At 53.6% G+C, this 25,717-nt stretch overlaps 1 protein-coding gene across 2 annotated transcripts in view; it reads right to left on the bottom strand.

Moving 5' to 3' along the window:
- The window catches only part of SIK3 (SIK family kinase 3), a 58,552-nt gene extending 33,480 nt beyond the window's left edge, over positions 1 to 25,072 (bottom strand). For both annotated transcript variants that reach the window (XM_069876595.1, XM_069876596.1), the window contains exons 1-2: positions 24,868 to 25,072; positions 369 to 485 (exon numbers count right to left, since the gene is read on the bottom strand). In XM_069876595.1, the coding sequence (XP_069732696.1) occupies positions 369 to 485; positions 24,868 to 25,047 (297 nt within the window). In that variant the 5' untranslated portion in view covers positions 25,048 to 25,072. The remainder of the gene's footprint in view (positions 1 to 368; positions 486 to 24,867) is intronic.
- Between the last annotated feature and the right edge of the window lie 645 nt (positions 25,073 to 25,717).

Below are 25,717 nucleotides of genomic sequence, written 5' to 3'. Positions count from 1 at the left end.
GGCAGCTGGGCAGGTGGATGAGAGCCGGGGAGCCGCACGCCTCCAGGCCTGCTGGCAAATCACACTTACTCTCTCCCTTAAACTGAGAAGGAAAGCCTGCATCCGGTTCCAACTGGGAAACTGCACAGCACACAATAGCCATAAACAAATGGCAAGAGGCCAGCCCACAGCGGAAGCGTCATCTTCCAGAAAAGAGAAGGATCAGCCACACTTTCCCCCTCCTGCCCTGCTAATCAAAGTACTTGGAGACCTTGAAAAGATAAAGGACCTTCCCAGTGTTTCACCTAGGAGAAACAGAGGAATAACCCTAGAAGAAGCACTGCCACGCAGCGCAGAGGGATGGAGAAGCCACTGCAGGGTGCTCTTACCTGGTACAACCTGATGATATGGGGGTGGCAAAGCATCTTCATGATCTGAACTTCCCTGAAGATCTTCTTCAGGTTCTCCTCATCTAGTTGTGTTTTATCAATTATCTTGATAGCGACCTGGCAGAGTGGAAACAAAGAGCAGTTGAGCCAATGGCACATTAGAGAAAGCTTTTTTAAAACACCAATATTGCACCAGAGCCTGCTGAGCACTGTACGGAAACACAATACGCTGTCCCAGCCTTGGAGAGCCTGGGATCCTGTTCTGGTAGGAGGAAGCTTGGTTCCCCAACTCTCAGGGAATTGTCTCCACAGACAGTACCTGTCAAGACAGCAGCATTCCCAGAGGCAGTGGGAAATAGAGGGGGTCAGGCTTCTCACAATCAAGGCATTTATTTATCTATTTTAAACCAGAAGTGCTCTAGAACACTACACTAATGCAGTTTAAACCTTCTCACTTCTCCTTCTTCCATCTTCCCTGGCGCTGGCGGTTCCCAGCCCTTGCAGGCACCAAAACCAAAGCATCCCACCCCATCCCACTGTGAAAAAGTACCTCCCCTCGAATCCACTGTGAGAGAGGAATCTCCCTCCATGTTCGTGGGCTGTGTTACCATCCCCCAGGCAGATCTCTCATTCGGAGATGGTGCTTCCCCTGGGAACAGAACTGCTTCTACAAACCCTCTCCGGGTGGCTTTGCTGCAGCAGAATTTACAGAACTGCTGCCAAGGAGGAGTGCAGAATCATGCAAAGCCACGGGGAAGGGCATGTAAAGCAGCACCGCGGTGAGAAATGCTGATGATGCACAACCAGGAGCCCAAAGCCCAATTCCCTAAAAGCTCGGCTTTTACCTGACCCCAGCACCTGCAGGAGACGAGAACGAGCATTCTGCAGACAGCGCCGGGCCCTGGCTACAGGCAGAAAACCACGGTGGCACCGCACTTGATCTGCAGTGCCTGTACCTTTCCTCTAGTGCCAAAGCCCTAAACGATGCTCTAACGGGCACAGTGCTGCTCAGAGACAAACAAAAGGATCCTTAGGGCCTCCAAGGGAGCACATCAAGATTAAGCTCCACAATTCATGATAAAGTCCTTGTCAGGGGAACAACCATCCTGCATGGAAGTCGAATCCCACAAAGGCACCACCGAGTACAATGAGCTGTTCCTTTCATTTGAACACTTTAATTCCGAGCACAGGAACAAATCCAGACTCCTCGGCTGCTGCGCACGCTTCCTGCACCCGGAACAGAAACTGAACGGCAGCCAGGCCTGGCACTCGGCACTGCTGGCAGGAGCAGCGCTGCAGCCGGGACACGGGCTGAAACGGCAGAGCCGGAGCCCACTCAGCCAGGCTGCAGGCACCGACTGGCAGGGATTAACCGGGGGACAAGCGCTGCTGTCCCCTTCCAGGCTGGCAGCCTCCCAGGGGCGGCTCGTTTCTCGCTGAGCAGCAGACAGGCGCGAAGCCCGTCTTTCATCGGCTACAGCTCCGGGAGCTCTGCACCGTGTGGTTTCAAGGGCAACGCTCAGGAGCACATGGAAAAGTGAAGAGAGCCAGAGGGGGTTGGAAAGTACTCTCTCCATGCTTTTCACCAAGGACTTTCCCTGCAGGAATGAGCGTTTGTAAAGCTTAAACCAATCTGTATAGAAAAAGCCAAGAGCGGCCTCCTCGCCAAGGGGATCCAAGATGTCTACCAGGAGCCATGAGTCATTTTCAGGCCCAAATACGTAAATGAAAACACAACTCTGAGTATTTCAAGCTCCTTACTCACTTCCCAGCTCTGCTCCAAGGAGATCCCACTTCCCAGGTTAATGACACGGCTTGAGCTGATGCTCTTGGCCAAGCTCAAGGTTTGTAAAGCTTCTGATTGAACACAACTTGGCCAGAAGGCCTGGATCAAACAGAAGACCTGGATCATTCTGTTTTCCTCTTGGATAACACAGAGCAGGGAGGACCAGAGCGCTACCCACAACACACACAGCACCTGAATCAGCAGCAAATGGATGCAAATACCAGCCAGCAGAGTTCTCCGTGTGAGTTCACCCACTCAAAGCCATGGCCAGGAATGACATGACATCTCCCAAGGGTTTCTTCAAAACAGTTTCATTGCATGCCAATGCCTCAGCAACTGAGGGAACGTGAAAGGTAAAAGCGTCCCGAAAAAGCCTGTAGAAAGCACCTTGGGCTCCAGCTTCAGGAAATTCAGAGCATCCTCACGAACCTGTTTTGGTGAGAGTAGGAAATTTCAGGGGTGATGGCTTGCATTTCACCTGGGGCTCTGCAGAGGGACTTCACTGGGTTTGTGTCAGAGCTCAGCTCCATACTTGGCTTCAGGACTGCCTTTTCTTCCAGAGGGAAGAAGGAATTAAAAGGCTTTCCAGAACAGATCAAGTTGGTCTCTCCATTCCTGCATATCCCAGCTGGCTGATATTCTCCCTTCCCTTGAAGGATGATTCAGCCTCCCTCCTGACCAGCAAAGAGGCCCTGGGTTTTGCTCCATCCTCCAACCTGCTGGTGCAGGTTGTCCCAGCTGCCAACACTGCTTCACTGCCCTCACAGGAAAACATTTCTTCCCAAGATCTCATCTCAATCTCCACTCTTTCAGCTGAAAACCACTCCCCTCATCCTATCCCTGCACTGCCTGATCAAGAGACCCTCCCGAGCTTTCCTGCAGGCTCCAGATCCTGTGGCTGCAAATGCAGCATTCCTGTTAGACCTGACCAGACTCCGGGCTGGACACAGGAGAAGCCAAGAAGTGATTCCCAGCTCGGGTCCCTTTCTGTACCGGTTTTCCTCCGTCTCAGGGCACCGCAGTCACAGTTTTCCTCATTGCCCTCCACCCATAAAGCCATGAAGCAGCTGAACTCCTGTCCACAGGCAGCAAGTTCTGGACCTGTCTGCATAACGCTGGCCCTCAGGACATGGCACCGACCTCATTTTAAATCAACAGGATGGAGGAAAAAGGTCTGGGAAAGCAGGATGACACCACGGGATGATCTTGCCGTGTTTCCCACACCCGCTGAGCATCGCGTGTAGGAGGAGAAACACAAAGCAGCTCAGATGCGCTCCGCACCACGGCAGCGATGGGAAGAGCTGAGCATCTGATGAGGAGAGGAGGGAAAGAGCGCCAGGACGTCACAGGCACGGATCCTGCGGGAGGTCGGGTTGCCTGGAGACAGAGCCAGCACGCAGGAAGCAAAGTGCTGAGAAACACGATGTGCTTCTGGGCTTGGGTATCTTCAAGCAATACTTACAAAGCACAGATTTCTCCTCAGATCGAGGGAGCTCCAGTGTGAGGAGGGAACACCATCACCCTGCTCGTGTTGGAAACACGCACAGAGCAGCCAGTACCGGTGCACGGCACCAGGTTCCCCTGTACGGAAAGAGCAGCCAGCTGATTAACAAGAGCAGCTCTGGTTCGGCTCCTCAGTCTCCGACACGGAATTCCCATTGCCAGCATGCCCTAGGCTGCAATCAGGGAAACCAGCCGGCATCACACCAGGACGTGCACCAGAGCCACAGGAAGCCTCAGTGACGGCTTCCAACGGATTTCCTCAGGCTCCTGAAGGGTTAAAGCAAGGACTTCTGGAAGAGATTAAGCACCAATACCTTGGCTTCCCTCCCAAAAACAGCACCAGCCTCCAGAGGGATCCATCATCCCGAATAACAATCCCTTTCACTCAGCTGCTCCCTCTGCCCTGCCAACCGAAGCGGCAGTGGCTCCGTGCTGAGCCCCTGCACCGGATTATGCCCTAGTGCCCAGGGAGGCCGGCTTCGGCAGCAGGCACCGGATTTTTAAGATGGAGTTACACCACGTGCAGTTACAGCCACGGGCACAACAGCTCCGTGTTAAAACAGGCTGCAAGGACATTAAATATCACACTAGGATCACAGCAGCACCAGAGCAAATTGACAGTGATGGATAAGATGGAACAAATCCCTATTCTGCTACCTATGCCATCAAGTCCATTTGGGTATACGGCATTCCAGGCTCTGAAATGCAAACTTGAGTAGATACCTTCCTAAGGCTGAGAGAGTTTGGTCTTTTCTTCACTGAAGTGAAACAGCTTGGATATTCAAAGCAAACCAAAAGTCACAGGCATTGCAGAAAAGGGAGCTGGGCTGCGATATTCCCAGGCCATGTCCTGAGGCAGCCATGAGCTATCCACATGGAAAACTGGACTGCCGTAGAAGTTAAAGATTCAGAGGCACGAAACATGCCCACACGCACTGGGAGTTTGCAGTCGGCAGGGACTGTACCAGGAACACAGCTGTGATGAGAGCACATTGGAGCGACGGCTGCGCAGAGCAGAGCATGCGGACACCAGACTCATCCATACAAGGAGGGTGGGAGGCACTCCAGGAACAAGCTCCTTCCCCACTTGGCTTCTCTACTTGAATAAACCCTGCTCCCTCACCCGCTGCCTGCGAGAGCACACTTGGAAGGGGAGAACATCACCTTGCTTCCTGTAATTGTTTATAAAGGTGCCAAATGCTGTGGGATCTGGAGCTACAGAGTGGGAAAGGACCAAGGTTTTGAAAGGAAGGTGAAAGATAAAGCAAAATGCCAGCTCCAGATGATGCATTCCGAAATTTTTCGCCACTGCGACTCCCGCAGCAGGGATCAGATGGCCGTTTCTATGGGAACAACTACGCAGCAGCCCCGTCACAAGCTGCCCTGTAACCAGCGCTTCCTTACGGCTCAGCACGGAACGCACCATCCGTGCGGAGCATCCAGAGAGGCAGGATCCCAGGCTCCTCCGCGCTCCCAGTGCCGAGGGCAGCACACGTGGGCACGTACAGCGAATATCCATGGCTCTGCAAGCTTGTCCATGCCGATGGGATTCATGGATGCCCAGCAGCGGCCAATCCCTTCAACATCTGCTTCAATCTGGGCGACTGCTCCTGCCCATAAGAACGTTCATTCCGAGAGCGTTCCTCTTTGGGGAAAAAGCACAAGTGATAGCAGAGCGCTGGTGCCTCAACACAACCAGCTCAGAGAAGATGCCCACCTCTGCGAAAGGAACAGCAATACCAAGGTGAAAGCAGCACACAGGCTGAGTGTTTCTTACCTTCCATGACACATTTCTTTTCTCCAGATCACTCATCCCCTTCCCCCAGAAAGAAACCCAAGCACCTGCAGGCTTAATGTTAACAACTGATGAGGGAGCCAAGCCAAGTAAAGCCTGGATCCCAGAAAAACATCCATTGAATCACAGAATAATTCAGGTTGGAAGGGTTCTCAAAGCCCATTCAACGCCACCTCCCTGCCTTGGGCAAGGACAGAGGAGAGATGTTATTTCCAACTTGACTTGCAAAGCCGGGGCAACGCCATCACCCTGAACCCTTGGTGAGAGTAAACTAAACCATCCCAGCAGCCAGGAAGTCGGATCTTGTGTCTGTGATCCACCTTCCTGCGCACACTGAAGCACAACACGGCTCTTCAGAGGAGAGGCCAATTCCAGAGCTTCCCCACACGGCCCCGTGCTCTCCCAGCACCACGCAGAGCCGTCAAACCCAGGCTGGGGACAGCGTGTGGCACGAGGCCAAACATCACAGGCAGTGAAGGTGTCACAGTCTCACCACTGCCACTTCATCCACGCATATCAACTCTGTTCCTCTATCCCAACGAGCCAGCAGCTTTGGCTGGAAAACAGAGACACCAGCAGGAACCAAGGGCCCAGGGTGCGCAGAGAGTTCTGGAGGTGCTCAGCAGTCCTCGTATCCGTAACAAACCCATCGCTGCATCCCAGCTTCAAAAGCGAGGGACGGGGAGCACTGTTGGAGCAGGAAGACGCTGCTGTTTGAAAGCAGATTCAGCGCTGCTGTACTGGAACTCTGATTGTGGCTGCTGCTTCGCTTTGCCACCGTAAATCCTGTTGCGAGGGAGCCAGGCAGCAGCTGATACACAAGCACAGGCACTGCACAACCGGGCTTCTCTGAGCACTTGGTGGGAGCAATTATGTCCTGAAGGGATTTAATTTCTAGGGAATGTTTAAATCCTGAGGAGTAAACAGCAAGTCAGGGACAGGGCTAAACACAGGTAAATGCAGCAGGGGTGCGGGGAAGCCGAGCCGCAGCCTGGAATTTGCTCAATGCCGCTCCTTGTCCATGTGAAACGCGGGGCCAGCAGGGAACAAAGCCTCTTTGACACTCACAGAGACTGCAGGAAAACAAAACCCAAACACATAAAGCCAATCTGCAGATCCAGTTGGGACCTTAAACCAGGGCTGCAACGCAAAGCTTTGCAGGAGCCGAGCTTTCCCTTGTGTATGAAGCTTGAGGGCTGGGCAGAGAGTACTTCCAGCTCTAGGAACCATGGCAGGATAGTGATGCGGAGGAAGAGGTCCATGATGATCACTGCAACGCACGTCTTTGGGGAAGAGGCTGCACAGCAAACACTGCTCCCTTCCAGTCTAAACACACAGTGGTCTTCCCATTTCTCGCCCATTGCACCGGGAAGCTGACGACACAGTTTGATTTTTACTTCAGTCGACTGAAAACATTGACTTTCCAAGATCAAACCACAGCAGCTTTTGGATTATTGTTCTTATCCCAGATCTCACAGCACAGCAGGATGCAGGAAAAAGCAAAGGAACTCCGTATTCCGGCAACTCTCACATTCAAACAGCCACAAAACCCAGAGGCATGTGTTCCCCGTGAGTTCTCGCTGGCTGTATCCCACGGATAACAGGCATTTCTGGTACAAACGCTGTTTAGCAGCATCCTGTGCTCTCCAGAAGCACTGAGCTTCCCTCTGCGAGCACATCCCAGCATTAATGCCCTCACACAGCTAAACTGCTCTTTCAACACAAACCTAACAAGCCATGACAAAAGCGGAAGGCACAGCTGGAAGTTTGCACAATCGTGCAGCTTCAGTTGAGGCAGATGAGCTCTGTGCATCCACCAGGACAGGGCTTTCCCTGTCAGCTCCCAGGCTGGATATGTCCCACTGCCCAGAGCCACAACACCTGCCCTGCCTTTGATGCACGGCTGAATGAAGCTGAAGAATCACGAAGGCTGGAAAAGCCATCTAAGCTCATCCATTCCAACTGTCAGCTCAATCTCACTGTTCCTGCTAAACGAGGTCCCAAAGTACCACATCTACACGTTTTGAACTCCGCCAGGGATGGAGACTCCACCACTGCCCTGGGCAGCCTCTTCCAGAGCTTCACTGCTCTGTCAGTAATGAAGTTTTTCCCAATATCCAATCTAACACCCCCCAGGTACAACTTGGGGCCATCTCCTCTTGTCCTATCGCTTGTACCTGGGAGAAGAAAACAGCACCCACCTCCCCACAACCTCCTCTCCAGGAGCTGCAGAGAGCCATGAGGTCTTCCCTCAGCCCCCTCTTCTCCAGGCTGAGCAGCCCCAGGTCCCTCAGCTGCTCCCACAACCCTTGGGCTCCAGACCCTTTCCCAGCTCCATTCCCTTCTCCAGATGCACTCCAGCCCCTCAATGTCCTTATAAGTGGCCCAGAACTGAACCCAGGATCTGAGCTGCAGCCTCACTGGTGATGAAGGGATTTGTGCCTCCTCAGAAGGGGACAGGGACCCCAGGGAGTTCCCTGCAAACTTGGCAGACCATGTGGGAACTGATACAACTGGGGCGGGCAAGCTGGAGCCAGGAGAACAGTTTTGGCTCCCAAACTAGAAGCCTGAGGAATTGCAAGTGGCACTCCCATTTGTTTAAATTACCTCCTGAAACCCTGCTCCAGATGTGGGAACAGTTGCTCTGGTAGCCCTGAACGCAACCGGGAGTAAATTGTTCCAAGATGCACATCTGCATCTGCCCAGGATGAGGTGGATGGGCTGCCAAGTCAGGATCTGATTTCCCTTACAGGACTGGTTTCTTAAAGAGCTCGTAACTGGAAATGGCAGCAGAGAAAGGAACAGGGAAAGGGAACGGGTCACTGTCACCACTGCCTAGTCCGAGTCACAGCCTCCCTTTTCCTGGCTCCTTCTCCAAGCAGAGCCCCCCAGGGAGAGCCTGCCCTGCTTGTCCCCCTTACAACATCACCCTGGAAGCCAAGAGGAAAATGAAACCTGTCCCATGCTGGCTGCAGAAGAAGCGGCTCCAGGAATTCTGTCACACACGTGATGCATCCTGCCCACACGAGCACCACTCCGAGGGCAAGAGGGGAAAAAAAGCTTTGCCATTTCATCCATGGAGCAGCAGAGCCTCTGCACCCTGTGTATGTGCCAACTCCCAGGGATAACGTCTGACCTTTCTGTGGTTTCCAGAGCCACCCGACCCCAGGAGCTGTCGTGTTAGAGATCCTTATGTAAGGGCCGGTGACGTAAATACAGTCTCCCCTGACAGGCCAGGGGTGCAGGATGAGCCAGCCGGCAGGAATTTCAGCTCGCATTTCCCATCTCCCCTGTTCATTCACTTCTCTTGCTCACGATGACCTTGCTCTCCAGGGACAGCTGTTACCAGGAGCAGATACATGAAATTCCTACTAACTTCAACTGTACCCACACAAAACAAAGGCACTGGCTCACAAGGCCAATTGTTATTTTTCCTCTCTTTAAATGTGGATGAGAACAGCTCATTTACCAACTGCAGGGCTGGTAATGCTAACGATCAGTGCTGCCCCCAATGCTGGGCACTAGCTAACCCAGAGAGGCTGCAGTAGCTCCTCTTGGGAAGAAAGAACACCCTGAGAAACAGCCAGGTCAGTGAAGAAGCCTCCAAGGCAACACGCTGTTCTTCCCTCCATTGCCAAATCCTCCCTCTCTGCCCCTGACCTGCACAAACCCCAACACGTTCATTTTATAGAATCATGGAATGGTTTAGGTTGGAAGGAACCTCAAAGCCCACCCAGTTCCACCCCCCTGCCATGGGCAGGAACACCTTCCACTAGATGAACGGCAGCACAGCACCTCGTAAGATGAGGATCCAACATCCCAGCTCCAACTCAGTCCCTGGCCACGCTCTCTCCTCCCGCTGTACGCGAGAACCTGGCTCTTGCCTGTCCAGGGCAGCCGGCCAGCTGAGGGTAAACAGCTCTGCTCAGTCCCTCTGGGGAGCATGGAAGAAAAAAAGCTTTCCAACGTCACTGGAATGGAACGCAAGGGAACCAAGGGCACTTGGTAGGGGGAGAGAAAGGACAGCCTCACCCTCCAACCTGTTTGTAATGCAGCTCTCAGCTGCAGAAAACACAGAGCATTTGACAGCCCAGCTGGGCTTGTGCTTTACATCCCTTTGCTCTGAGGGGCTGAGGAGATATTTCAGTTCACGAAGAAGTTATGTTAATCGAGTGAATCATTTGATAGGAATGTACAGTCATCCCGATGCAATGGAAAACCTAGAGATTAAAGCATTCACTCTACACATCCAGCATAAAAGGTTAGAGTAACGCTTCTTGAAAAAGCATTACTCATCCTGTTCCGCTGCACCTCACTGCAGAGGTGTGGGGAAAGGAGGAGGAGCAGCATCAATAAGTTATCAGCTGTGGTACAAAACGACCAGGTAAGAGCCATAAAAAGCATAAAGCAAGACCCAAACCACCTCAGACGCAAGAACTTGGCGCAGCAGGGCCACTTCCCAGCCACTGAACCTCAAAGAGGATCACGTTTGAGGCAGGTTTTCAGCTCTGCCCCACTCTCACTGCATCCACAGACGTGCCTGTCACAGCAGCACTTGCACGCTCCTGCAAGCGTTACCAGAAGCTGACAGAGGCTCTGCTGGAGCGCTGCAGCTCTTCACCTGCAAAGAAAAGAGGGAAACAACGCGGTCTTGGCTGAAAATAGCACAAACCCTGCACTGCACACACGTGTGCCCCAGGCTTCCAAAGCAGCAGCCAAGAGTGCGGGTGCCCTGTTAGAACCAAGCTGTGCAGGGGTGGTTTAAGGATGTTCATTTACAAAGACTGAGCTCCACGGTGATCCTACACGTGGGTCTTTACTAAGGGTTACAGAATGAGCTCGTGTCTTCCCTGTTCCAACTTGATTTTATGATCCCATCACATTTTATGACCTGAAACATAACAGTGCACAAGCAGAGGCAGCTCCCTGCATCGCCATTCCACTGGGAGTCAGGAAGACAGGCAGCAAATCCACCTCAGTGGGAGGGAAGCTGGAACCCTCCCCATGCCACACGCCCTCCTGGAGCCCCTCCTCCACTGCATTCAGGTCTGTTGAAAAATACTGCCATGAAGAGAGCACATGGATAGGTCTGAAGCCGTTCTAATTCTTACTGAATGCCAGCAGATAGATCGCTGTAATTGGCCTCTAGCTCAATCGTAACATTTGTTTCCGCAGCCTTCAAGCCGACCGATCTGTTTAATAAAGCTCAGACCCTTCTCTCCTGCATGAACTGATCGTCTTCTTGATGAGGACCTGGTGTCTGCTAGGAAAACCTTCATCCTTCCATAGGCAAGGATGATCTCTTTCATCTAAACGTTCCCTGCCCAACAGCCTGCTGGACGCCCAGCCAGCACCTGCCTGACTGCAGAGCATCCGCCAAGGATTGAAGTCTCCGTCGGGAGCTGGCTGGCTATGAGGAGCGAGGACCAGCCCTAGGGATGAGGAAGCCTCCAGAGAGCCTACAGCTCGAAGCGAGCCAGAACGACACCTTGGAAACAAAGCTCATGTGCCATAAACCCACGCACACATCCCTTTATGGTGACAGATTCTCCTGCCCTCAGGGTGCCACATCGCTCCTGCCCTCACACACCTTCCCAGCCGAGCCAGGCAGCCAGACGGCGAGGGCTCATTAAGTCGCCACGTGCTGTAACTGCAGGTCACTGCCAAACACTATCTTTTATCTAAACAAAAGGTTACAGGATCAGGCTTGTTTTATGCAACAATGCCCTCAGTGCTTCCACTCCTGATAGCAAGCAGTTAGGTCTGCACACCTCACCCAGCCACCAGCCGCCTTCCTCCCTCCACCTTCTACGAACCAATGCCAAATTAAAAAAAAACCAAATTAAAACTATATCAAATTAAAGGATATTTTCTCTCCTGAGCTGCGCCTCCAGGTTGGGTTTCTGCACCAATAAATATCCAGTAGGATTTCCCCCGAAAAAGGTTCTGATGAACTGGTGGTTTAAGCTTTACAGGAAACAGTGTTCCCTACCCAGCTAGTTTTTCATATCGTTCACTTTCTCATTAAGTGATTTGGATACTTACGAGTCAGAAGTGAAAGGAAGGTTCTTACTCATGAGACCTAAACAACACTGGTCCTTTGCCAGCTTGCAGCTCCTGATAACCACCTCTGCTTCTGACACAAGCTGTCTAACACCATGATCTTCACACCTTCGGCTGGCTGGAGATTACACGTGTTGTACTGCCCTGGCAGAGACCAGCAGTGCTCCTGTGGGTGGGTAATACCAGCAGTTATAGAACCATGGAATGGTTTGGGTTGGAAGGGACCTCAAAGCCCATCTGGTTCCACCCCTGCCATAGGCAGGGACACCTCCCACTGGATCAGGGGCTCCAAGCCCCATCCAACCTGGCCTTGAACCCCTCCAGGGATGGGGCAGCCACCACTGCTCTAGGCAACTTGGGCCAGGGCCTCCCCACACTCACAGCAAAACATTTCTTCCTAAAATCTCATCTCAATCTTCCTTCTTTCAGCTCAAAACCGTTCCCTTCGTCCTCTCCCTGCCCTTCCTGATCAAGAGCCCCTCCTCAGCTTTCCTGGAGCCCCTTTCTGTACTGGAGGCTGCTCTAAGGTCTCCCTGGTGCTTTCTCTTCTCCAGGCTGAACAAGCCCAGCTCTGTCAGCCTGTCCTCATACAGGAGGTGCTCCAGTCCTCAGTTCACCTCCGTGGCCTCCTCTGGACTCACTCCAACAGATCCATGTCCTTCCTGTGCTGAGGACTCCAGAGCTGGATGCAGGGCTCAGGTAAGTAGAGAGGGATTAACTCAGCAAGGTACAGTAACTTAGCAGCGTGTAGTCAGCTGCAAACAACCCAGCTCCCTGCCCAAAACCTGACTGCCTGCAAAGACAATGTCAGTGAAACCCACCCAGACGTGCCCTACGATTGCGACCCAGAAACTCCTTGGCTTCTTTGTGAGACAGCAGCTCTGGACCTGCTTTATCCAGCAGTTCAACACAAAACACATCAACAGTCCCTGGAGCACAGCTGGAAGCTGATGCCTATCCCCTCCCAGGGGAGTTCCCTCATCACTAGGCTACAAAATCATGTTCCCGCTTGCTTTCAGGCTTTGATGATACAAATCTGACGTCCCTTCCTACACAGAACCCCAGCTTCAACACGAGAGGCAGCACATCCCCTCCCTCGTTAGCCTGTAGATGCCATTTCCCAGCTCTCTCCCACCCACCCACAGGCACCACACACACCCATGACGGATCCTCAGGTGCAGCCAGTGAACTACAATGACCTCTGAGCTGGAGGACTCCACGGGCACACTTGGCTGCCTCACACAGGGGGAAAAAAGACCCTTAAAAGTCGGATTTTAAATAAAAAAACAAGAGGAAAAACATGTACATTGAGAAATACTGTTGTACGTATCCAGTTTTAAGATTTAAGCCAAAACATTTCAGGCATAATGAAGCTCCATCCACCCAGTGGCGTGAGTGGAATCCCTCTCCAATACTTCAACGCAAACCCAACCTCTGTGTCCAACAAGCACACAGAGACCATCCGTGTTCCTGCTCCCTCCACGCATCCTGCAGCTCTGCCACTTGGAAAAGTCAGCCATTTCTGGATTTTTAAGGCAAGCGTCTAACCCTCCACATTTCAAACAACTTCTGGCACACTGACTTTCCTCTCTAAAACCCTGGAAGTCAAAGAATTCCTTTGCTTTTTCCACCATTGCAATCAACAGCAGTCCTGCATGTGAGACACCAGACAGCTGTTTTGCTGCTCCCCCAGTTCCAAAAGCGCAGTAGAACATCTCACCAGTTCTTTTTTGAATGCAGGTGCAACAAACTGGAGGTGCTGCCACCACAGTTTCAGCCCCGGCAGGAACCTGAGCCCTCAGAGCATCACATCCAAAAATAAGGCAATGACACAGCAGCTCATGAGCTGCAAGAGAAGATTCCAGCAGCTGGAGCTGCTCAGGTCTCCCTTCACTTTGGAGAAGGCCACCAATCTTGGAGTTCCCTGTGCTGCGTGCTGTTGGCACTCACAGCTTCTGCTAAGGAAACATGCCTGTAGCTGCCGCTGGAATGAAATCACTTGCCAAGCTGGCCACCAGAGTTATTTAAGCTGAAAGAGGGGAGATGGAGATGAGATCTCAGAAAGAACTGTTTTGCTGTGAGGGTGGGGAGGCCCTGGCCCAAGTTGCCTAGAGCAGGGGTGGCTGCCCCATCCCTGGAGGGGTTCAAGGCCAGGTTGGATGGTGCGAGGTGGGATGCGATCCAGTGGGAGGCATCCCTGCCCATGGCAGGGGGTGGAACTGGATGGATTTGTGGTCCCTTCCAACCCAAACCACTCCATGAGTCTACTCGGCGGTGAAGCTTTTCCCACACAGGTTTCCGAGGGTTTCCTGTGTAACAGAGACCGTTCACTACCTGGAGCCAGGGATGTCCGGCACGCTGGGCTGCGGAGGGGCTGCTCACACTGAAATCACACAGCACCAACTGCTCCTCCTCAAGCCCTGCATCAGCTCCACAGGTTTCTTTGAGTCTAACACCACCAAACCACAGACAGCTCAGCACAAAGCAGCTTCCTAACACTGCTCACCAGAGCTGCTTGCACCCGTGTCTGTGCAGCTAACGGAAACTGCAGGATCAAACCACAGACAAGATCAGAACTGCCACTCAAGACATAGAAATGCATTTACAGGACAAAAAAACCCCAAAAACCTAGCAATAAAATAAAAAGCAACCTTAATCATCATTTTATTTGAAAGTTGATATTCCTATTCTGATAAACAGCTGGGGCATCCCAGGCTGCACCATGGGAGACTCCAAGGAGCAGCCTTTGTTCTGGGACCCAGCAAGGAAAACGCATCCTCTCTGTCCAAATCACTTTTATCCCCAACCTGTCAGGATCTTAACTGGGAACACAGGAAGCAAAGCTTTGTTCCAGGCGGTCCAGCCCCACAGGATACGGCATAAGGTTTTCCAGTTCGGAGCTTTACACATGGGAAAACAAAGCATGGTTTGCTGTTTCCCTCAGAGAGACAGAACTCCTCAAAAACAGACGGGCTGGTGCCTCCACAGAGCTCCTCTGTGAGGTGAGGTGGCTATTTGGACGATGACTCACCCCTACAAGCCAGGGCATCCAGCCCCAAACTGCTGACTTAGGGCTTGGGATGCAAATCCGCCAGGAAGCAGTTTCCCTGCCAAGGGCCGAGGTGCCCAGCCCTGGTCAGCGCTGCACATCACGACAGGACGCGCCACGGCCGGCACAAGCAGCTCTGAGACGGAGCTTCCGATTGAGCGTGCGTGTGTGTATTTACAAAACGTGACTCTGCGCGGTGTTTGGGGAACAACCGGTACCTGCAACCGAACAGTTACGCCAGTTCTGATACTGTGAGACCACACAGCAGGGGATAAAGCAGAGAAAACACAGCAGACTGGCAAAAGGCAGCACGATAAAGAGAAAATCCCTCCCTCAGCTGCAGTTCTCACTTCATACAGTCTGGAACTCTATGGGTTTAAAGGTCCATCTGAGCCAATCCATTCCATGATTCTATGAGTGTTTACAAACCGAAAAGGAAGAGCCTGAGAATGAAGCAACTGAATCAGGCCCAGCGATACAGAGCAGCGTACAACCGCTCGCTGTTATTCATTAACAATTATCCAGGAAAGGGAAACAACTGAACGACTGCTTTAAGTCTGTCAAACATTCCCGTCCACTGCAGTCTTTAAAAAGCAACTCGGAGGCTTTGCCAAAGCACAGAGAGGATCGGCAAAGCTCATTTCCACTCCCCGACACCAGACCCTGCGGTTCAGCATCACCTCAGCAGCCCCTGACACTGCAGGGAGCTCTCCCCACCCAGGGATGTCGGGGTGGGATTGGGAGAGGTGCGGGCACAGGGCCTGGACCTCGCTCCGTGCAGACCTGACCCACTCCTGTCTCGCTGTGCTGGGAGCCAGCGTTTGTTGCCATGGTGAAAGCTCTGACACACTGTGTTTCCCCACTGATTTCCTGCTGCACTACAAACCACGGATGCTTTGCACCGCACCACTTATCCGTGCGGCGACAAGGAACCCCGCCACCACCCACACCACCCAAACCAAGAACAGATTCAGCCACACGCTGTCCTCCCCTCCTCACTCTGCCAGCAGCATCTTCCAAGGCAACTTTAGCTACAGTGCTACCAAATCAAATCTCTCCTTGCCTTGTCTATATTAGGATGCTCTAGGTGCTCCATCCAGGATTTCTCAGGACACTGAAGACTTGATACACTTCTGAAGAGCTGATTTTGCATCCTAAATCCATCTGTCGGTAAATTAAGCCCTACAAAAGGTCAAGAAATTTGATCACCATCCAAAAACACTGCTCTAGAAGGAAAACACACATGCCTGTCTGGATTGCGACTGCGACAACCGATAATCCCAGTTGTAGGACAACCCGCCAGCCAACCTTGGAGGGCTGAGTCCCTGCTGCCAGACACGCTCTCACAGCAGCTCCCACTCCACGCTGCCTTGTGAGATGCAAGGGCTCCCGCAGGACTTCTGCAAACCTGGATTCTGCAGCACAGAATACACAGTTCTGCTCAGAGCACAGCACGCCAACATCCTCAAGCCAAACATAAACTCAAGGCTTGCCATGCCCACAACGTGTTTTAGACAGAAACACCACCAACCGTTCCCCTGTCCTCCTGGAGATGCTGCAGCGCATTCAGTAAATCCCTGATGCTTCCACAGGCTCTGCCAGTCCCCTACCAACCATGTGTGCCAAGAGAAAAACAGCACCTGCACACCAAGGACAGTTGGTTTCCACGTGTTCTCAAGCAGCTCCAAGATTCCCAGCTGAGGTTTTCCCAAAGACAACACCTGGTGCAAAGCCAGCGCTGTTTCATGGGCTCCACTGTGATATTTTCCAAAATACTGTTTCAGACCTGCTTGTCTTGCCATCAGCGGATTCCGAACAGAGCACACTAGAGTGACTACTGCCACCAAAACAGATGGACTAAAGAGCGTGTTTCTCGAGGAAACCCATCAGCTGGCGGCTACACGTAGACTTTCCAGGTCTCTGAAGATCTACCAAAAGGAACTGGAGAATTTCATCATGATCCAGTTCCAACTGTGGCACCAAACTGGGACCAACAGCACACACACAACAGAGCAGAGATGAAAGCCCACAGTTCCACAAATGACTCAGACACTGAAGAATCACCTGCTAAATGGGAAAATACCTCCAGTCTGTGCCTCCATGGGCTTTTTGCAGGGCAATGGGAGCCTCAGCTGGAAAACTGCTAATATTTGGTTCTGACTCAGTTCAGGTTTCCCTACGCCCCTCGGCTGCTGTGGGGAGTGCAGATCCCTGCGGCTGTGCCAGAGTGGTGGGCACACAGCACCCACACCGCAGCACGTGCTGGGAGGGAGCCATCGTGATTCCCTTCTCCACCAACTCAGTCTTTCATTTCCAGTAACACAAAGCAGCCGAACAAACCAGCACGAAGGAAAAGTCCTTGGGTTTTATATCTTAAGCTTCCCAAAGCGGCTCAGGTGAAAAACAACAGCCCTGGAAGCCAAATGTTAAAATCATTGAATGGTTTGGGCTGGAAGGGACCTCAAAGCCTATTCAGTTCCAGTGGCACATTATCCCACCCAGTAAGGGGAAATCCTACCTGCACTCCAGCAGCACGTTATCCTCCCCATCTTCCCAGGCAGGCCAGAACACCTCCCTGCCGAGCCCGTGGGGCTCCAGCATAAGCAGGCGGTACCTGAGTTAGTGCAGGTCAGGAGCAGCCTCAGCCGGGAGGTGCTGCGTGTGCTGCCAGGACCCCAATCCACCAGCAGTGCTCCAGCCTGGCCGATAACCCTGACAGAGCCACTCGTGAGATCACAGCCCGAGGATTTCCTACAAAGTGCACAGGCAAACATTTCCCAGCTTCAGATGCTGCCGATGCTACTGAGCTTGCACTAAAATTCGGGAAGTGCAGAAACACAGCCAGGCTGAAAGGCAAAGATTTTCCTGCAGCACTCATTATTCCAGCACAAAGGAAATTACAGACAAGGTTAGGGACCAGGTCCTCTTTCCATCACAGCAGCGCACAAGCCCACAGAGCGGACATTTCCCAATGCAGACAGCCGACACACCAGCTGCTAAGACAGCTCTGCAGTAGAGCCCGTGATTGCCAGGACCATTGTACCTACAAGGCAGCAGTGATCCCAGGCCTCAAGCTGAGCTTAAAACCTTTCCTGAAGGGAAGCCAGCTGGAGAGCAAGAGACATTCTTTGAGGAAAGGAAAAACCTCACAAAAGCTTGTCCTGCAGAAATCCACGTGCACTTTCTCCGCCTTGAAAGGGCTTCCCTTCATCTGCCTCATCCCAAGTAGCTTCCAACAGGACTGACTGTATTTTAAGTTACTGGAAGGAAGCACGAAGCTTCCATCTGTTTGCTGAGAGGCAGCAGACATCGGCAGCCTCCAAACCCAGCCCTTAATTGAAACACTTTAATCTGCTGCCGCGGCCCCACATTCTCTTCTATTCCCAGCAGCGCCGAGGCGTGCGCTATCCTAATGGAGCTCTGACAGTCGCCCTGTGCCTGGCTCCCTGTCAAACCACCCCAGCCTCCAGCTCCGGGCCCGCAGTCGCACGCTGATGCCCTACAGAGACTCCTTTTCTTCTAAACGATCTTCAAGACACGATAATTAATGGACTATAATGGCAATCAGATGCTTTAAGAAGCTGAAGGCAGAGCTTCCAACTGCCAGACCGTACACGAATGCAGCAAACGCCGAGCAGATACCGGACCACAATAAACCATTAAATAGGACTGTCAGTACCACAGCATCCTCAGCGTTCCACAGCATCAGAGTTCAGGCCAGGCACTGCATCCACCCACAAGCCAACTCCACGAGCACAGAGGGCTGCGGCAGGGCTTGGCTGGGGGAAGGTGCTGATGCCAGGCTCCCACTCTGGTTGCTGGAAAGAGACAGGCAGTTCACTCCGCTGGCCAGCTCTGCTGTACCAAACCACCCACCGGCCAAGGCTCCTTCACCCACTAGCCGACCGTATCCAAAGCCAGGTGAAACACATCCCGCTTCACCAACGCCTTCTGCTGCGCCTGCAGAGCACTCTGCACACACATCCATATATTCTGTATTATCCCGCAGCGCCTGCCAGTCAGCTCCTTTAAGTGGATTCTCAGGAACTTCCAACTCCTCGACTCCCGTGGGGAGGTTTTCCCAGCAAAGCGTCTGCCTCCAGCAGCCCCGAGGAGCACGGCCCAACCGGCAGCCACCCTGCGTGGAGCAGAGGATCGCTACCTTAAGCTCTGTGAAACCAGTGCCGGCTTTCACACCTCTCCCATTGCATTCCCAACCTTTAATGACCAAAACTGTTATGGGAAAAGCATCCACATCCCCCGTACCTGCATAAGATAACCAGGTTACATGGATAACCCGAGCTCCACAGCCACGGACTGCAGAGCTGAGCCTGCTTCCCTATAACATCCTGCCCCACACATGGAGGGACTGGAGCCGCTCACTCCAGACAACGCTTAGGACTAAGACTTTCCCAGAGACCCCCAATATCAGGAGAATCCCACACATGGATTGAGCCACCCTGGCTGGACATTGTCCCCAGAGACTGCTGGGATAACCAGAAGCACCAGCAACATTCCAGCACCATCAGGACTCATGTGTGTCAGAATTAAACACCTCAGGATAATGCCCAGCAAGGCACACCAGAGAACATCCTGGGAAAGCTGACAATCCACCTGGTGTCGGGGCTGTTCCGGGATCTCCTGCCCATCCTCTGAACATCACCGATGAGCAGAGCTTGGCTCCCCCCACACACGCAAGCAATCGCTGTGCTATTTTCGAGCACAACGTGTCAGCTCCACTGGGTGTGGGAGTTTGTTTGTGTGGGATAGAATGATTCGACTGCTTTGAAACTTGGCTGAAGCCACACAATTCCCTTTTTGTGGAACCCCTTTGATGGCCATTTAACAGGGAGGGCGAGGTTCAGCCTCAGCCACACAGGCTTGGGGTCGGAGTTGCTAGGAAAAGACACACGATGACTAACGATGAATCAGTTTTCAGCAGTTTCTTCATCTAAGTGTTAAAGCAGCACGTTAAACCCTGGATTGGGATCAGGGAAAGGGCCTGGTCTGTCACAAACAAGCACAATGGCTTAAGAGTTCCCAAATCGCCCTACTTAGACCCAACAGGCTCCATAGGGAGACACCTGAGTCAGTTTAACCCTTGCTCGTGGACATTCAGCTGACAGCAGCACCTCGGCTGTGCTGCGCAGACAACAGTGGGACTGATGGACAGATGGCAGGATGGACAGACAGAGAGAATTGTGTATGGACAGAAGGCAGGAATGACAGACCACGGCACCCACCACACTCACAAGGGGAAGTCATCATTCACATGAGAATCTCTCTGGCCACGGAGAACGTCCACTAAAAACTGCAACTTCCACTCTGCTGGCAATGTCAGAGCTGCTTCCCAAAGCTTCATTTCCAAGAGGAATGTGGAGCCATTACACAATTGTCCCAACAAAAGCACGAGGGGCTGAGCTGCCTAGGCCGGAAGGTTTCTATCGCGATCGCACATGGCCAGTCCAGGACATGGGGAAAGACGCACAGTTGCTGCTTCTCTGTGAAAACATCCAATACGGGAGGAGCCCAGTATCCTGGCAACACACTGCTCTTTCCTTATTTCCCTCTAACGTGATTCCTTCGTCAAGCACAGAGAAGGATACAGCTCTAGAAACCCTAATTAGGCCTCTGCAGCGTTCACAAAACCTCTGCGCTATCTACCAGGGAAAGAGCCACCGATCCCTTCCAACGCCACAGCCAATTCTCTTCCTGCTCCCTTTCCTCACAGAGGCAATTCCTGCCCCAGCTCAGCAGCATCACCATTCTGTTGCCTGGCATTTGATCTGCTCCCACAGCCTCACTCAGTCTCCTCCATGGCAGCCCCAAAGCTCCGTCACATGGTTGGGAAGAAAGGATACTGGAAAAGAGGTGGGAGGAAGCCAGGTGGAAGAGGTACAGGAGAGGCACCCACATCCCCCTGCAATTAAGCTAATGATAACACAGTAGGTACTAATTACCATGGCTCTTTTGGGCTATTCCTCATGCAGGACACATGCCCAGATCCATTGGTTCACCCTGTCCCTGCAGGAGCATCCCTGCCATCCACTGGTTCTGCCTCCCCATTCCCACCTCTTCCCACTGCCAGACTCACGCAGCAGCAGCTGGGTCTCACACTGAATCCTACTCCCGTATTCATCTCCCATTCCCAGCTTTTAGGCTTTGACCAAACCTCCCCAGCAAACGAGAGCGACAACACCCCTCTCCCGCAGCAGACAATCAATGAGAACAAAGGGCACCGAGCAGGAGAAGAGATGCCAAGAGATGCTAATTGCGACCCCGACTACTGGCCTTTCTTACAGCCAGGAAGGACCAGCAGCGGGACAGCAGCACCACCCAACACTGAAAAAGAAAGGAAAACAATTAAAAAGTGGTGATCTTGCAAGGCCCTCGTGGCAAAACAAGCAGCACCAGGACTAAACAACTTCCATGTGGTTGAACACCCATCCGCTGTGTGAACTGAACTGAAATCATAGAACATGGAATGGTTTGGATTGGAAGGGACCTCAAAGCCCATCTAGTTCCACCTCCTGCCATGGGCAGGGACACCTCCTGCTGGATCAGGGGCTCCAAGCCCCATCCAACCTGGCCTTGAACCCCTCCAGGGATGGGGCAGCCACCCCTGCTCTGGGCAGCCTGGGCCAGGGTCTCCCCACCCTCACAGCAGAACATTTCTGCCTAAGATTTCACCTAAATCTCCCCTCTTTCAGCTGAAAATCATTCCCTTCGTCCTATCCCTGCCCTCCCTGATCAAGAGCCCCTCCCCAGCTTCCCTGGAGACCTTTTCCATACTGGAAGCTGCTCTAAAGTCTAAGGAAGTCCCTGGGATGATTTGTAAGCGGAAAGTGTGGGAAAACAATTCCTGCAGCGGAGCACTCGGGAGGGTTTAGAACAGGAACAAGGAAGGGTTTCTTGTGACAGATGAGAAGAGACAGAGGATGGGGAGGGGGACGGGAGGCAGGAAGTAGAGAAGGGGGGAGGCAGCCAGATCTCCTGCAGGTGACCATCAACCCCAGCCGGAGAAGCTGCTCCAGCTCCTGCCCAGCCAGGACAACGCTCCCTTACAGCGCCCAGAGCTCCAGCTCGGCCTCACCAGCCACCGACAGGGTTCGCACAAACTGCCAACTGTTCCCTTCCATTCCCTCCATTCCAGGGATCACCATGCACACAGGCCTCCTGCCCCTTATGGTGATTAACACTCCCTTGTGTTAGTGTCCCCACGACCGCTGATCCACACCTGACCGATGGAATGGGGCTCCATGTCAACGGCGATGTTCTGGGTCAGCAGGACGTGCTGGACCGTTGGAGCACACCACGCGTGTTCTCCTCCTCTCCCTAAACAAATGTGCTCCTCGATTTCAAACCACCTGGAAAAATCCCAGCACCCAACTACGCCGTGCTTTTCTTTTCTTGGGAAAAAGGGGACGCAAGCCAGGAATGTGACGATCACACTGTTATCTTCTGATGTCATGTCAAAGTCCACTTGACCTGGGTAACATCCATAGGAAAGGGAAGCGGATTCCAATGCCTCTCCAGCAGGAGCAGCGACAGACATGAGCTCTCGCAGTCCTGAATCCCACTACTGGAAAAGCTCCAAAGGGGCAGAGCATGATGTATTTTTAAGCTTAAGGAGACATTCACTCTATAATTCCTGTGGAGACACCAGGCGAGCCCCCATGGAAGGCCCGTGCGGAGCAAAGCAGCTTTTTCCAAGGGAATGGGACATGGGATGAAGTTTGTACAGGGCTTCACTCTGCTGGAACACGGACCGACTCTTCCATGCAACTGCTGTGGAATAGATCCCCTCAGAAAAGGGCTGCCAGCGATCCTGCTGCGTTTTGTGATCAAAGGATTCTTTCAGGTCTCAGAACGGCACCATTTTCTGAAGGCTTTCTGTGCCCTTGCAGCATTCCCACTCAGTCAAAGCGTTATCGTGATGAAATCAAGCTCCAGGGAGCGTTAGTTTGTATTCCCTCTATCCAAACTGGCCCTCTCCGACACATTTAACACCACCACCCCCCTCCAGAATCACGAGTCTCAGAGCCCGGGACAAGGAGCTCCACTCTCCTTGCCCACTCCTGGCCCGGAGTCAGCAGCAGGAGCCCCACTGGAGGGAGAAAAGAACAGGAGCACCACACAGGGTCCACAGGAAAAGAACAATCCACTCCCTCCCACTGCTCTTCCCGGGCTGAGATTTGAAAGGAAACCTGACCTTGGAGTACAGAAAGCTTCCAGGTCAGGTTTCAGCTCTCAGCTTCTCCAGCTTGGCCTGGCACAGCCGAGCAGAGGGCAGCTGCTCCAGCACAGGCATTGCCGGTCCCGGAGAGCCCTCGGAGTTTGGAGGGATTGCATCTCCTCCATGGAGGTGAACGTGCAAGCACTCCGAACCCACCACTGCACGAACACTCCGCTCAGTGGCACAACTTCTAAATCCACTGGGAAAGAGCTGTGCTGCTTCCCAAAGCCAACAACCTATTATCCCGGGCCACCTCACAGCCACGGGAATGAGGGAAAACCAATGCGGAGCAACGCACGAGCTTTGCAAGCTCAGCGCCCTCTCCCATCATCCATAAACGATGGGCAAAATCCAGCCCTGCCAATGGGTTCCAGACAAATTCCTGTCAATGCCAACAGGATATCAGGTAAAATTTGTGTGTGCTTGGCTGTAACTTGGAAAATCCAACCATTCCCAAGCACCGGATGCGCTCTGCCTTGGAACTGAACGAACTTCTGAGTGAGCACCGCAGCTCAAGGAGGGAGGCTGGAAATGGGAACGTCGCTCGCAGCTGTGGGAGTGATTTCTGCCTAAAAGGTTTGGCCTCCCAAGCTGGAAGGATCCAAACCAATCGCCCTGCTTCCATCACCAGCGTTTGGCTCAGCTCTGCCTGAAGAGGAGCAGCGGAAGCACAGGGCAGGGTGCAGCATCCAGCACCCAACAGCATGGGAGGAGACACCGGATTATCCATGACAGGGAAACATAACCTAATTCCAAAAAGAACCATCCGGGAGGCATTGGGTGACCGATTTCCAAACAGCCCCTGGAATTAATTTTCCTTACTTATACGGGCAAAAAGCCAGAGATTCAACAAATGGAAGCAACGCTGGATCGACACGGATCTTCTGATACAACACAACTCGGTGGGAGGACACGGGAAGCACACCAGCTCCACGGCCTCCATCTGCAGCGCTTCCGAGGCCACCGCAGCAGTCGCAGGGTGAGCAGGATCTGGCCCAGGCCTGCGCGACCCCGGCTGCGTTCCCATCCCAGCGCTGCTTCCATCTCCATTTTCACCCTGCAACAGCTTCCAGAGGAGACTCCAGTGTTCCCGCAGCCGCCTGTCCTGGCAGACAGACCTGCTCCAGAGCCAGGCAGAACAGGGCACCGCGGCTCCTCGCCAGCCACGTTCCAGGAGTGAATGGAGTGGCCGGGATCGGAGCGTGGACCTCGAACCCTTAGCAACCCCCTTCATCCCCCATGGCTGCTGCATGGCCTCGAACACCCCAAAGAAAGGAATTCCAGAAAGGCCAGGAATATCCAGAAAAGGAATCCCTGAGATTCCAGGGAGACACAGAAAAGTAATTCCTCAAGGCCTGGAAGATTCAAAAAAGAAGAATACCTAAAAAGCCTAGAAGACCCCCAAAAAAGGAATTCCTGGGAGCCCTAGAAGACCCCCAAAAAAGGAATTCCTGGGAGCCCTGGAAGACCCAAAAAGAAGGATTCCTGGGAGCCCTGGAAAACCCAAAAAGAAGGATTCCTGGGAGCCCTGGAAGACCCAAAAAGAAGGATTCCTGGGAGCCCTGGAAGACCCAAAAAGAAGGATTCCTGGGAGCCCTGGAAGACCCAAAAAGAAGGATTCCTGGGAGCCCTGGAAGACCCAAAAAAGAGGGGTTCCTGGGAGCCCTGGAAGACCCAAAAAAGAGGGGTTCCTGGGAGCCCTGGAAGACCCAAAAAAGAGGGGTTCCTCGAGGCACTGGAAGACCCAAAAGAGAGATACTTGGGAGGCCAAGGATATTAGAAACTGGAATTCCTTAGAGCCTTAGAAGACCCCAGAGAGAAGAATTCCTTAAAGCCCTGGAAGACCCCCCAAAAAGGCTTCCTTGGAGCCCTACACTACCCAGAACCGAGGAATCCCTGGGAGCCCTGGCATACCCAGCGCTAGAACACCTTGAAACCCCCAGAAAGAGGAATTCCCGGAGCCACTGGAGAAGGGGAATACCTGGAAGGGCTGGAATACCCAACCCCAGCCCCACACCCAGGGCTTCCTGAGGGAAACCCCCGCTCGGTACCGGGCCGGGCCCTCACCTTGGCGCGGGTCACCAGGTGCGTGGCCAGCTTGACGACGGCAAAGTTGCCCTTGCCGATGGTTCTCTCGATCTCGTAGTAGCCGATGCGGGCGGTGGCGGGCCCGCGGGGCGGCGGCGGGGCCGGGGGCAGCCGAGGCGCCGGGGCCGCCCCCCCCGCGCTCGCTGCCGCCGCCGCCATCTTGGACCGAGGAGCGCTGCCCGCCCCCCCCTCTCCTCTCCCTCCCTCCCTCCTCCTCCTCCTCCCCCCCGCGGGGCTGCGGCACCGCGTGAGCTCATCGGGGGGGGGCGCTGCCACGGCAACGCGCGCCACGGCGCCGCGCCCATAGGCTGGGCCCCGCCCCCCGGCGCTTTTCATTGGGGAGAGTCGGGCCCGCCCCCCCCCCGCGACGCGCCCCGTTGGTTGAGTCCCGCCCTCCGGCGCTTCTCATTGGTTGGCGCGCCTTTCGCTCGAGGCCGCGCTCACGCCGCTCCCCATTGGTCGGCTCTGGACAGGCCACGCCCCCTTCAAGCGAGGCCACGCCCCCCTCGTGTACCATTGGCTCGTTCTAATAGGTCACGCCCCCTGCGTCTTGTGACCACGCCCCCAAACGCGAGCCCACGCCCATCACCGCTCCCTATTGGTCCCTCTAGTTAGGCCACGCCCCCAACCAGGCCACGCCCCCTCCGCTCCCGTCCCCGCTCCCCATTGGTTCGCTCCGGCCCCGCCGCGAGGCCCCGCCCCGCGCCGCCGGTTTGAGGCCAAACCAACGGGAAGCGGTGAACGCGGAGCGATCGCTCGGCCCACCGCGTTCCTCTGGGAAAAGAACGAGCCCTCTGCCCCGCCCCCTCCCAGCCCTCAAGGTCAAGGG

Source organism: Phaenicophaeus curvirostris, chromosome 25, assembly GCF_032191515.1.
Source record: "Phaenicophaeus curvirostris isolate KB17595 chromosome 25, BPBGC_Pcur_1.0, whole genome shotgun sequence".
In the NCBI taxonomy this organism is placed as follows: Eukaryota; Metazoa; Chordata; class Aves; order Cuculiformes; family Cuculidae; genus Phaenicophaeus; species Phaenicophaeus curvirostris.
The sequence above is the reverse complement of the archived record's forward strand: the minus strand, read 5'-3'. Positions and strand labels throughout refer to the sequence as shown.